Source organism: Oncorhynchus mykiss, chromosome 1 (assembly GCF_057628025.1).
Source record: "Oncorhynchus mykiss isolate SJ-2025 chromosome 1, ASM5762802v1, whole genome shotgun sequence".
Taxonomy (NCBI): Eukaryota; Metazoa; Chordata; class Actinopteri; order Salmoniformes; family Salmonidae; genus Oncorhynchus; species Oncorhynchus mykiss.
The window spans coordinates 21,104,044-21,118,408 of NC_143022.1; the positions used below are offsets into that span (position 1 = coordinate 21,104,044).

The following is a 14,365-nucleotide window of genomic DNA, read 5'->3' on the forward strand; positions in this document are numbered from 1 at the left end:
CCTGCCTACATTGCTGAGTCCTGGAACAGCGTACTGAAAAGGTTGAAACTGCATCTTGGGGGTTTTGACTAGGTTCTCGGGAGCCTCACACCAACATTCAAGAGTTGCTGCAGCTGTTAAACATGATACCTTCTCAAGAGGGAACAAACGATCATGGACTTTTTAAATAAGTACATCCATAACTGCTCAACCAACTGCCTAAGACATTTCTCAGATTTTGCACAGGTAATTTCAATGTTGAACAATGATAATTAAGTAGCTCACCAGCTAGCATGTGTTTTGTTTGATATTGCTTCTATGGACGTTAAATGCAAATGTATTTACTGTTTCTCTGTTCTGTCTTACTTTCTTATACAGGTGCAGATGTACTTGTGTCTTCAGCCATTCACGTCTACTTTGTTGAGCCCAAGAGTGACTTTGTGAGAAGCCCCAATCACACACCCGCAGATGTGTTTTGGAGTTCCCCCAACATCTACACATCATACCTTGAGATGCCAGAGGAATTCACCCAGGTCCTGGATTTCAAAGTGTGGGTGATGGACATCATTTAAATGTAAGTGAGACAATTTCTCACACACACACAATGAACTTTCTCAAATCAATCATGTAGCATTAGTAGATGAATTGTCAAAAGTTACCAGGGAGGATGCTAGTTGCGTTAGAGGGGAGCAGTATAAATGTATCTGTCTTGTTCCACCAGGCTACCTGACCCAATTATGTTGACAACACATTCAACCACTACATTTACAATGTTATGTTTTACCCTGTCTTACTTTCTTCAACTGGCGCACATGTCCTTGTGTTGAAACTAAGAGTAACTTTGGAAGAAGCCCCCAAGACTACTGAAGAACACACACATGTTGTACTCAGTGCCATTGTCCCCATCCTTGACTTTTCTTTAAAACACACTGACATTGTTACAATTTCTAAATCACAAAACACAATAATTTGTATTTATTATGGATCCCCAAGACAGCAGCTACTTTTCCTGGTGTCCGGCAAAATTAAGTCAGAATTTGTTATAAGCAGTTTTTGGGAGTATGTTTTTTTCCTCCCTGCCCCTTCATCCAACAAGTTGCTTGTCCATCAAAAGTACACCTAAACAATATCAAAACTATTTTCAATAATAATAATAAATATATTAAATTGAGAATACTCTGATGGGTGACTTATCGATTGTGACTGAAAAGGCTGAAGATCAGCGAGTTATTTCGGTCTACATGGAGCATCTTCTGTTTTAGTTTTCTTTAAAAAAATGTAACTTTTTTTCAGATCATAATTTCAAATTGCATACAGCCCAGATGTTTTGATTTTGAAGACCGTCTGAAAGAAGAGACTCATCTATGTTTGCCAAACAACTACCAATAATTAGCGTATGGGTTTGGTTTTCACTTCTTTTTTTTTCTTTTTTACAGCCGCGGTTCCTCAGTGCGCACTCGCCCCACTCAGGAGTAGCCTACTTTGTAAAAACTTCATGTGTTTGAGTCCAAAGTTTGTTCATGTGTTTACATGTTCATGAAATAAAAGGATCATTGATAACAAAAGTCAACACTGCTTATATTTTGTCTGAAAATAAATGTAAAAGTATACTGTTACTTAAAGGCACAATTCCTATCCATTGATTCTCAAATAATATGACTGGTAAATAGCTAGTATATTTTTGTGGAGCGATGGGTAACGAGGCTTCAAGGGGTGACTGTTGTTGATGTGTGCAGAGGGTCCCTGGTTCGCGCCCGGGTATGGGCGAGGGGACGGTCTAAAGTTATACTGTTACATTGATGCTGTTGACCCGGATCACTGGTGGCTGCGGAAAAGGAGGAAGGTCAAAAGGGGGGTGAGTGTAACGGATGTGAAACGGCTAGCTTAGTTAGCGGTGCGCGCTAAATAGCGTTTCAATCGGTGACGTCACTTGCTCTGAGACCTTGAAGTAGTAGTTCCCCTTGCTCTGCAAGGGCCGCGGCTTTTGTGGAGCGATGGGTGACTGTTGTCGATGTGTGCTGAGGGTTCCTGGTTCGCCCCCGGGTATGGGCGAGGGGACGGTCTAAAGTTATACTGTTACATATGCATCTACAGGAACAGCTAGATTGTTCTCTGCCATGATGTAGGAGCACAAGGTATACACATCCTCACCACAAGCTATGTCAGTCATGACGGTGGACACGATGGTCCTCACAGCTGGTTATGTCCTCTTGTGACACACCACACAGTGTGTGTCGACATCAGGCCGAAAATGGGGGGACATTCTCATTCTTTGACGGGTGGATCAGGTGTTCCAGGTCTCCTTTGTAGTGTCCAATTCATCCTATAGAGGTGGAAATATTGTTGTTGTTGTTATTAAGGTATCATGAACATAACAAGCCCTACAAGTGCCAAAATAAGGAAAAAATATAGGTATTTTACCATAATTTGTGACTACCAGTAGCCTATCCTATATGTTTTTCAAAGCCCTTGTCGAATTTGGGGCTCAGAAGTTTGTATTAGGCTTAGTGGCCTGCCATGGGAGAAGCCCCATGAACTCCAAGATGTGCTCATTAAAACAGCAGACACGTATTGATTCAGGACCATGAACAGTGGCACAAATCAGCACCAAATAAACATAAGAGCGATACCTCTGAGATTTCAGCACCACCAGTTGCTGGACAGCAACGCTAAAAAATATAATTTTAATGGTTGTGAACACATAATTGCAAATGTTATCGCAGGTGCAGAAAAAAGCTTGTTTCTAGCTCCAATGGCGCAGTAATGCATAGCAATACACACATCCTAAAAATACATAAATTAAAGGGGCAGCACGGCCGCTCAACTCAGAGCTCATGACAAAATTCCAAACCTGTGGCTCGTTGGGATTGGCATTGCTAGTGTGTTGGTCGGTGAAAGGCCTCATAGGAGAGAGACTGCTATGTTTACAATGACATTGTTCCGATTCCACTGAACTTTAGAATTGTAAAATAGTGAATACACGTAAAGATTATTGCAACTAATGCTCCAGATCTTTTGGTTTCCACTACAGGCCATAGAGAATACACTGATCGTCTGGCCCAGGAGTGTGAAGGTGAACGGAAAGGCTCTGGAGCAACGAACCGCCCTTGCTGTCTCTGCCTGGCCGGTTCCCCTCTCTCCACTGGGATTCTCTGCCTCTAACCCTATTACAGGGGCTGAGTCACTGGCTTACTGGTGCTCTTCCATGCCGTCCCTAGGAGGGGTGCGTCACTTGAGTGGGTTGAGTCACTGATGTGATCTTCCTGTCTGGGTTGGCGCTCCCCCTCCCTTAGGTTGTGCCGTGGCGGAGATCTTTGTGGGCTATACTCGGCCTTGTCTCAGGATGGTAAGTTGGTGGTTGAAGATATCCCTCTAGTGGTGTGGTGGCTGTGCTTTGGCAAAGTGGGTGGGGTTATATCCTGCCTGTTTGGCCATGTCTGGGGTATGATCGGATGGGGCCACAGTGTCTCCTGACCCCTCCTGTCTCAGCCTCCAGTATTTATGCTGCAGTAGTTTATGTGTCGGGAGGCTAGGGTCAGTCTGTTATATCTGGAGTACTTCGCCTGTCTTATCCGGTGTCCTGTGTGAATTTAAGTATGCTCTCTCTAATTCTCTTTTTCTTTCTTTCTCTCGGAGGACCTGAGCCCTAGGACCATGCCTCAGGACTACCTGGCATGATGACTCCTTGCTGTCCCCAGTCCACCTGGCCGTGCTGCTGCTCCAGTTTCAACTGTTCTGCCTGCGGCTATGGAATCCTGACCTGTTCACCGGACGTGCTACCTGTCCCAGACCTGCTGTTTTCAACTCTCTAGAGACAGCAGGAGCAGTAGCGATACTCTTAATGATCGGCTATGAAAGGCCAACTGACATTTACTCCTGAGGTGCTGACTTGCTGCACCCTCGACAACTACTGTGATTATTATTATTTGACCATGCTGGTCATTTATGAACATTTGAACATCTTGGCCATGTTCTGTTATAATCTCCACCCGGGGGACTAGCCACCCCTCATAGCCTGGTTCCTCTCTAGGTTTCTTCCTAGGATTCTAGGGAGTTTTTCCAGGCCACCGTGCTTCTACACCTGCATTGCTTGCTGTTTGAGGTTTTAGGCTGGGTTTCTGTACAACACTTTGAGATATCAGCTGATGTAAGGGGGGGGGGGGTCTATTGATTGGAGTTGGACGCTTGTCTGCTCCTAACAGCATGCAATTCACTTGCAATTAGATATGAAATCATAGGAAAATAAAACATATTAAGAGTTTCATTCTGTCCTTGTTTTCGGAAACACTACAAAATATGCTTGTAATTGCATTATTGGTGAGGTACATGGATAAGGAAGAAGAACGTTTATAGGTAAGTGCAGTACAGTGTGGCAGGTAAGCCCATTAAGCAGAACAGCATAAGGTTCTTGTCCAAGAAGTCTGTCGAAATCACCTGAATCTTTCAGTCTATGTGGGTGCTCAAGCCAAAAATCAACATACTTTAGGCAGAAACCCCCTCCAGCTTTCAATTCTCTGATTGCTGGTGGTTCGACCGTATAAGAAGCTTCTCTCGCCCCCAATGGCATCATCATTCTGTCGTAGGTACCATTGCATGTCCCAGACACGACTGTTCTCCGTCCCCATGTCTGCTCCTACAATGCGGGCACAGCCCCCCACTTCCCCAACCGTATCAAGGAAATGGCCACCAATAACTTTTGGGTCGCTCCTGGTGTTGTATGCATTGAGCCAGAGTATTTTTATTGAACACGTCGATGGCACCATTACTGCAGATCCCAAATGGCTTCAATTAATAATAGGAATCGGGCATTACACAGGAAGTTGGGCCCCTTGGCAACAACGTATGCTTGCCTTGTAAGTCTTCTGCTCCTTCAAATCTCTGTGTTAGTTGGGAGGAGAGAAAGAGTTAAAGGATGAGGAAAGGGGCATAATCAGGAGATGCTTGATCAGGTGCTGTGGCTAGTTCTTCTTGTCACTTGTCCTCGACAGGCAACCAGTTCAATAACATGGGCCTGGGTTAGTTGGAAGCCCTCTAACCATGTCAAGGTACAGGCCGAGAGAAGGATTTTTAACCCCCTACTCTATCTTTGTAGTGCTTGACCTGATGGGGCTTGGATAGGTGTAGCAAAATGGACTCCAGGACACTTCTGCCATATTACATACACAAATCTAGAACCTCCAGATATGCAAACACTAACTAGAAACCAATGTCCAATTCCATACCAACCCTGGCCTAAAATTTGATTTGGAATTGGACACACATGACTAATGACTAGGGAGAAAGGGTTAAGGACCAGTAAGTCTGTAACTGGGCAACTGAACAGTCAATTGAAAATTTTACTTGCACTACATTTAATGTGCAAATCTATACATTTACAGCCAATTCGAGCAAGCTTCAAATATTTACCAGAAAACAAATGGAAAAATATACAAATATTTAAATGCTTGTAAACGTTTCTTGGAATACAAGACAGATACATATGCTATATACTTACAAAACAACTTAACTTCACAGCCAATGTCTGCTTTTCTTTCAAAAACAAGGACATTTCTAAGTGACCCCAAACATTTGAAAGGTAGTGTATGTGTTGGAATATAGCACACCACACACTCATGTGTCCCAAAAACATTAAAATGGACTAAAACACAATTCAGGCAGATTATGTTAAAGGTTTTTATTTCAATGAATCAAGACAAAATGTTTGCACTTGATATACAACTTTTAGGGCCGGTTTCACAGACAACGCTTAAGCCTACTCCATGAGTAAAATGCCTGTTTTGTGCTATCTTAATTCTAGTCTGTACAAGTCGCTTTATCTTAAAATAGTCTTAGATTTATCCTGTTCTGGATTAAACAAAGCCGATTGCAAGAGGGAGGATTAGAGCTACTCTAGGACTAAATTGAAGCTTAAATTAATCCTTCAAAAAGGCAGGTTTAACCTCTGCTTAGTACTGTTTGTGGGGGAGCATGGACTAGTTGGAATATCTAAATGAAGACCAACATGCACTACAGAGGCCAGCCAGATGAGTACTTGTTGTCGTGGAAATTTCCTCTATTTACCAAATCATGGGAGCAAACCACACACACAAGTCAGAGTTAGTTATAAAAGTCCATCTTTAATTATATGAGCTCTATCACAACCCTGTGACTCTCAGATTGATTCAGTGTCTCCCAGTGAATCCTCTGAGAGCCCCCTTACAATGCAACTGAGTTCCTTTAATAGCAAAGACACACATAGTCAGACAGCATAGACATAACTCATCGTTCAGCTTTGTCTCCTTTCCCAAACCCAGAACCATAAACCAATCCTCCATTACAACAGGCATATATCAAATTGTCATTTAGATACAACCCACTCTAAATACAAACTCCTGGACAAACTCACGGAGAGGAGGGTGAGGCTATAGGTTAAGATAGAAACAACATAAGAGGGAGCATAGAATGATTCCAGACACTGCAACCTTCCTTTCCCCACTATGGGAAAGGTAGAGAGTGAAAGATATGTTTACACATGATGACACTTTGACCTCTCCCCTCTCAGCGGCCCAGGCAACTTAGTTTTGACATAGAACAGATAACTGCAACCTCACCACAGAATTACACAAAAATACCATTCTGATGAGAATTAACTTACACACATTTGATGAATATAAAACATCTTACATATGTTACCAACAAATTCTGAATCTTCCCTAACATTGTGGATAGGAGTAATCCATTAAACTACTTTGATAAAAATGGCTTTGAGACCGCTTTCGTATGTACAAAGAAAATGCATTGAAGATAATCTTTGCCTAGACTTTCCTCTCTGTCTCAAAGAGGAAGGCCTTTAACCAATTCTCTCCAAGTTCTGATCACTTTGAGGTTTTTGGCATCTGGAAACTTTCATCGTGAAACAAGGCCATTTTTGAACTGAGGTCTTTTACATCAAGTTTCCTGATGCTGCTGGCCAAGCCAACTATAAAGTGCAATTCTATGAATATAGGCACTTCCCAGGAGTGATTGGCTGTTTGGATGGATGTCATATTACCATCAAGTGTACAGGAACCGTAAGAAATTATTTTCCATCAATGTTCAGGGTGTATGCACTCCTAATTTTGAGTTTTCAAACATTGTTGCCCACTGGAAAGGTGCAACTCACGATTCAAGGATTTTTCAACTCTTCATTGTGTGCTCAGTTTCAGGGAGGACAACAACGTGGACTACTAATTGACAGTGGATATGGTCAGAATAACTTTATATTCATTCCATACATAAATCCCACAACAGCTGAGCAGCAAAGATACTACAACCAAGCTCATACCCGCACGAGAGGGATGGTCGAGTGTATGTGTGGAGTATGGAAAATCAATTCCAGTGTTTACGCAATACACTTAGTTTCAAGCCAAGAAGATGCTGCAAGGTGATCATTGCTACAGCTGTGCTGCACAACTACCTCCTCCAATGGAAGATCAGGATCAAGATAATATGCCCAAGGCTGAGGCAGGCAATGACCAACGAGGACTTGCATACAGAGTTGCTTTCACATTGCAGCACTTCAACTAGATGAGATGCATTTAAATATGGAATGTATTCATTATGGCTTATTTTTTGCTTTGATAATGTTTGTTCTGTACAAAATTCAAATAGTGTGCAGCAAAATGAAGTGACTAAACCAAGGCTGGTTTAAAATGTAGTTTGTGGTGATTAAAATACTCATGAATATCCAAATAAAAACATTTAAATGTTTTATATATATTGTTCACCATGGCTGGTTATCACAATTGTCTCATCATTATCTTTTTTGGATCATTCTTCTCTCTTCCAACTTCATATCCAATCCAACCTGTAGAATTGTAATTTCATGTTCTTCATTCAGATATTTCATTTCATGCTCATGAAATTCTCTGGCTAACTTTTCATGCATGGTCATCTTTTTTGTTCTCTGCTGAAAGGTGGTGGCAGCATCTTCTCTCAGGGGTGCTATAGCAGATGTAGAGGGTACACACGCACTGTGCACTGGCTCTTCCAACCTGTTCACATTCCTTTCCTCTGAAAAAATAACATTGTAAATAACATTGTAAGGACCATAAACATTGTAAGGACCATAAACTCATATGGTCCTTAGAATGAAAGAAGAGTAAAGATTGACTCAGAGAGTGGAATATATTTACCAAAGGAAGTAACTAATTAACTTTTTTTGGTATATGTACCATTTGTGCTCAGTTCTTTATCTGAAATGTCCAAATGGTCATCGTCTGGTATACCATCCAGAGGTTGGTCATCGTCTGGTATACCATCCAGAGGTTGGTCATCGTCTGGTATACCATCCAGAGGTTGGTCATCGTCTGGTATACCATCCAGAGGTTGGTCATCGTCTGGTATACCATCCAGAGGTTGGTCATCGTCTGGTATACCATCCAGAGGTTGGTCATCATCTGGTATACCATCCAGAGGTTGGTCATTGTCTGGTATACCATCCAGAGGTTGCTGGTGCTCTATTATTACAGACAGCAAGTCACTCAATTCATCAGTCTTGTCTTTTTTTTGGTGGTCCACCACCAGTAGTAAATCACTCTCTTCTGATCTCGGCATTCTCTTTTTAAAGCCAGTTTAAGGTTCTTCCACAGAGTCTATAAAGGCAGATATCATTCATTATAAGTGATGTCACAGATATGAAAGAGAAATGTAAAATACTGATATTAATGAAGATATCTCACTCGAAGTTGTACTCTTCTTGTGGTTACAAATTTATTGATTTCACTTCAAGTTGCAGCCCAACCACTCTTTATTTTGCTCAGTAGCAGTAGTGTTGTTTTTACTTTCAATAACTGGATGATTTGACTCACAAATGATTTTAGCCTCTGCCATTGTCTTTGTCTCGAGATTCACACCAGTAATGGCGTTTTCTATTCCATTTCGGGTTTTTATGAGCACCATTAAACCAACAGCATGTGCTCATACTTAACCTAATCAGGCATAAAACCTCTTGAGTGTAGGGGTCAGTATTTTGATGTTTGGATGAAAAACGTACCCAAATGAAACTGCCTATTTCTCAGGCCCAGAATCTAGAATATGCATGTAATTGTCAGATTAGGATAGAAAACACTCTAAAGTTTCCAAAACTGTCAAAATATTGTCTGTGAGTATAACAGAACTGATTTTGCAGGCAAAAAACCTGAGGAAAATTCAAAGAGGAAGTGCCTTCTATTTTGAAAGCTCCCTGTTCCATTGCATGCCTTCCCTCCATTTAAAGGGATGTCAACCATATTCCTTTCCCTATGGCTTCTACATGGTCTGAACATTCTTTAGACATAGTTTCAGCCTTTTATTCTGAAAAATGAGCGAGAAAGATCACATCGCGTCAGTGGATGGCTGGGTGCCAGCAGAGTTTTGCATGTGCGAGCAGCTTGGAGCATACATTTTCTCTCTCTCTCGTATTGAAAAAGCTTTGGTCCTGTTGAAATATTACCGATTATTTATTGAAAAAACAACCTGAGGATTGATTATAAAAAATGCTTGACATGTTTCTACGAACTTTACGGATACTATTCGGAATTTTCGTCTGCCCTCTCGTGACCGCTCGAGCCTGTGGATTTCTGAACATAACACGCCAACCAAATGGAGGTATTTTGGATATAAAAATAATCTTTATGGAACTAAAGGAACATTTATTGTGTAACTGGGAGTCTCGTGAGTGCAAACATCCGAAGATCATCAAAGGTAAGCGATTCATTTTATTGCTTTTCTGACTTTCGTGACCAATCTACTTTGCTGCTAGCTGTTTGTAATGTTTTGTCTGCTGAGAGAGATGTCCTTACATAAACACTTGGTTTGCTTTCGCCAAAAAACTTTTTTGAAATCTGACACGCCAGGTGGATTAACAACAAGCTAAGCTGTGTTTAGCTATATTGCACTTGTGCAATATTTTTTGTAATTTAATTTGAATTCGGCGCTCTGCAATTCAGCGGATGTTGACAAAAATGATCCCGCTAAAGGGATCGGTGCGCCAAGAAGTGTTAACACAGGTGTTCTCATTTAGACTTACTTAACTTACTCCAGGACTTGCTGTCCAAAAACTTAGACACACCCTATCCCCTCAGCCCTCAAATTAAGTGGACACTTCTGATGACGTCTGACGAGTATACACTTGCAGGACGAGGGAGGAAGGAAAGATTTTTAAATGGGCCACCCTTGGCCATAAATTCATCGCCCGTTGATCCCGAGATGATTGTTTTTTCAACTACCGGTATGAGCGACAGTCAATTATGATTGCATGTCTACTTAATATTAAATATATAATTATTAATATTAGCCTACTGTAAGATGGCTAGCAAATTAATTAGCTAACGTTAGCATACCTAGCTGGAACTTATGAAGAAGGAAAATGTTTTATTTCTACAATTCCCAAAAGATAACCAAACAAAAACATATTTACTTTTTACGAAACGTTTGTGCATTAGTAGCACACTTTCTAACTTATTTGCATTCGTTTGTACTGACACTTGAATGTTGACTTCTCCACTGAAGTTGTTTTTAAGTTATTGTGGACTTTTCTTAGCGGATGTACAATCGTCGCAAATTGAATTATGGAGAGTTTCAGGCACGGGAGTAAACACAATTGTACACTTGCAAAGCCGACTAAAAACGAGGGCCTTACATTGCAAACTTCCCTTGCTTAGCTAATCATTTGGACCACCCACCAAGATGGCAGCGGGGATTCCCCCAAGGGCATAAGGCGAGGAGGGTAAGTGGACGAGGGTGTGTCTTTTAAGTGTTTGGACCGAAGCCCAGGACTCCATAGTCTCTGACTAACTAAAGCAAATGTAAGCCATGTTCAAGAAAGCTACTTAAATGTCATAGTTTAAATAGTACAGTCATGGCCAAAAGTTTTGAGAATGACACAAATATTAAGTCTGCTGCCTCAGTTTGTATGATGGCAATTTGCATATACTCCGGAATGTTATGAAGAGTGATCAGATGAATTGCAATTAATTGCAAAGTCCCTCTTTGCCATGCAAATGAACTGAATCCCCCAAAAACATTTCCACTGCATTTCGGCCCTGCCACAAAATACCAGCTGACATCATGTCAGTGATTCTCTCGTTAACACAGGTGTGAGTGTTGACCAGGACAAGGCTGGAGATCACTCTGTCATGCTGATTGAGTTTGAATATCAGACTGGAAGCTTCAAAGGGAGGGTGGTGCTTGGAATCATTGTTCTTCCACTGTCAACCATGGTTACCTGCAAGGAAACACTTGTTGTCATCATTGCTTTGCACAAAAAGGGCTTTACAGGCAAGGATATTGCTGCCAGTAAGATTGCACCTAAATCAACCATTTATCGGATCATCAAGAACTTCAAGGAGAGCGGTTCAATTGTTGTGAAGAAGGCTTCAGGGTGCCCAAGAAAGTCCAGCAAGTGCCACGACCGTCTCCTAAAGTTGATTCAGCTGCGGGATCGGGGCACCACCAGTACAGAGCTTGCTCAGGAATGGCAGTAGGCAGGTGTGAGTGTATCTGCACGCACAGTGATGCAAAGACTTTTGTAGGATGGCCTGGTGTCAAGAAGGGTAGCAAAGAATCCACTTCTCTACAGGAAAAACATCAGGGACAGACTGATATTCTGCAAAAGACTGCTTAGGACTGGGGTAAAGTCATTTTCTCTGATGAATCCCCTTTCCGATTGTTTGGGGCATCCGGAAAAAGGCTTGCCCGGAGAAGACGAGGTGAGCGCTACCATCTGTCCTGTGTCATGTCAACAGTAAAGCATCCTGAGACCATTCATGTGTGGGGTTGCTTCTCAGCCAAAGAAGTGGGCTCACTCACAATTTTGCCAAAGAACACAGCCATGAATAAAGAATGGTACCAACACATCCTCCGAGAGCAACTTCTCCCAACCATCCAGGAACAGTTTGGTGACGAACAATGCCTTTTCCAGCATGATGGAGCACCATGCCATAAGGGAAAGGTGATAACTAAGTGGCTTGGGGAACAAAACATTGATATTTTGGGTCCATGGCCAGGAAACTCCCCAGATCTTAATCCCATTGAGAACTTGTGGTCAATCCTCAAGAGGCGGGTGGACACACAAAAACCCACAAATTCTGACAAACTCCAAGCATTGATTATGCAAGAATGCGCTGCTATCAGTCAGGATGTGGCCCAGACGTTAATTGACAGCATGCCAGGGCGGATTGCAGAGGTCTTGAAAAAAGATCAACACTGCAAATATTGACTCTTTGCATCAACTTCATGTAATTGTCAATAAAAGCCTTTGACACTTATGAAATGCTTGTAATTATACTCATTATTCCATAGTAACATCTGACAAAAATCTCTAAAGACACTGAGGCAGCAGACTTTGTGAAAATGAATGTGTCATTCTCAATTTTTTGCCACGACTGTACACATTAAATCCTACTCCCGGAGTAATCTAAACTCTGTCTGTGAAACAGGCCCTTAGTGAACTGAACTGGCTAGGAAACTGAAAACTACATCTCCCATGTTGGAAACACAATTACAGGAAGTCACGTGATCGAATTATCTTGTTTCAAGGGCAACTTGTCGAAGTGGTTGCAAGAGCTGCACGTGTAGTTAGGTAGCTACAGTTTAATTTCTTAAAGTTTTAATATTAGCTATCACAATTAGTTATGGACGGATTTGGTTCCGACTTTTCATCAGGTGCTGGGTCCGGTAAAATGGACACCGGGACAATCATGGAGCAAGTGAAGGTCCAGATTGCGGTGGCTAATGCGCAAGAGCTCTTGCAGGTAGGTAATTTGCTATACTAGGTAACTAGACACCGGACAGCTAGTTGACAGGTTAACTAATTGTTGCGTAGCAAGTTGAAAAAGCTGATGTGAAAGCAATAAGTTACTACCACCTTACAACTATTTAGTAAGCTACGAATACAATAGGCCTTATAAGCTACAAGCTGGCTAACGTTAGTTAGCTAACTAGCTACCTTAGCCTGTCGAATGAATGAATGAATGAATGAATGAATGAATGCTTGCTGTTTGTTAGCAAGCCATGTAAATATTGTATTACATGTATATAGTTAACTACAAACGGCATATTTGGTCTGTAGGCCAGGCCTACTCTCAATGTAACGTTAGTTAAATTGCCTGTCAGGTCGTGGAGCCTGAGGTGAGTGATGGTGGGTTAAATCTTATCTTTCTCCTTTGTTGTAGAGGATGACAGACAAATGCTTCAAGAAATGCATAGGCAAACCAGGAGGCACGTTGGATAACTCTGAACAGGTATGCCAGTGTATTTATTCGCAGATTATTATGACAGGATATGGATGTGAAGTGGTTGATTTGTGACCCCTAACTTGAGTCAGTGAATTGTCATTTGAGACATGTTTGAGGTATGTTGGACATCATAAAATGCAAATATTATGCAGTGGTAATGTTGACTGATATCTTTGTTTATTGCAGAAATGCATCGCTATGTGCATGGATCGATATATGGATGCATGGAATACTGTGTCCCGTGCCTACAATTCCAGACTACAGAGGGAAAGGGCTCGTATATGAACATTATCCTACTCTGTCAGCCCTACCTCAGCAAAGCCCAAACATATGGCAGGGAAGGTGTTAACGGTAGTGGCTGAGGCTGGCACGATGCCACACAAACTTCTGTGACAACACCTCACGGACAGGTTTGGTTTGTCGACCTTGTGAACAGCAGCCATATTTGTGGACATTCTCCTTTCACTAAAGGATAGTTTAACAAATGGATATCTTCTATAATGTTTATTTTTTATTACAAGAGTCATGAATTCATTTTCATGAAAAAAGACTTTCTGTAATTATGTCACTTTTCAATCACCCTCTAAACTAGTCTACTCTCTGTAACCGTCCCCTTATATTCAGTGCCAGGTACCCAATTCTTCAGTTTGTCACAGGCTATGGCTATGTGTTTGTGTGGGTGAAACAGTTCCCTGAAGAGGTTAGGTAAGGTTTATTTTACCACCACTTTCATCTGTAAACCTAGTTTCTCTCATGGGGAAGAATTGAGGAACAAGTTTTTGTTTTCATAACTGTGAACCCGGCCAAGCCAAAGAATCCTATATCAGAATACGTGTTGAGAACAAAACAGTATTGTCAAGACTTTGGTTCCAGTTGTCACTCTATCTGCCCACCACAGTAGTGGGTCTGTTTTAACAAGGTCTGCTGTGGTGCAGACTTTGTGTTGAACCCAGCTGGCTTTGTGTGCTTGGTTTGTCAGATTTCTGGGAACAGCTCCACTTCATTCAGCCCTTTGACTTGTGTAGAGAAGTAAAAAGAAATGGCCTGTGAATGCTGAACGGTGGGTGCTGCTCAGTTTGTGACTGACTGGAATGGCCTTTTTCACTTGTCAGAAATAAATAAATCCAGATTAAATTGTCAAATTGCTGTTT

The 14,365-nt window shown here is 41.7% G+C and overlaps 1 protein-coding gene across 1 annotated transcript; it reads left to right on the forward strand.

Annotated features, from left to right (window-relative positions):
* The first annotated feature begins 12,474 nt into the window (after nt 1-12,474).
* On the forward strand, nt 12,475-14,356 carry LOC110503939 (mitochondrial import inner membrane translocase subunit Tim13). Its single transcript, XM_021582641.3, has 3 exons — nt 12,475-12,731; nt 13,152-13,220; nt 13,401-14,356. The coding sequence occupies exons 1-3, from the start codon at nt 12,612-12,614 to the stop codon at nt 13,497-13,499; spliced, it is 288 nt and encodes a 95-aa protein (XP_021438316.1). The 5' UTR covers nt 12,475-12,611; the 3' UTR covers nt 13,500-14,356.
* Nucleotides 14,357-14,365: the final 9 nt, after the last annotated feature.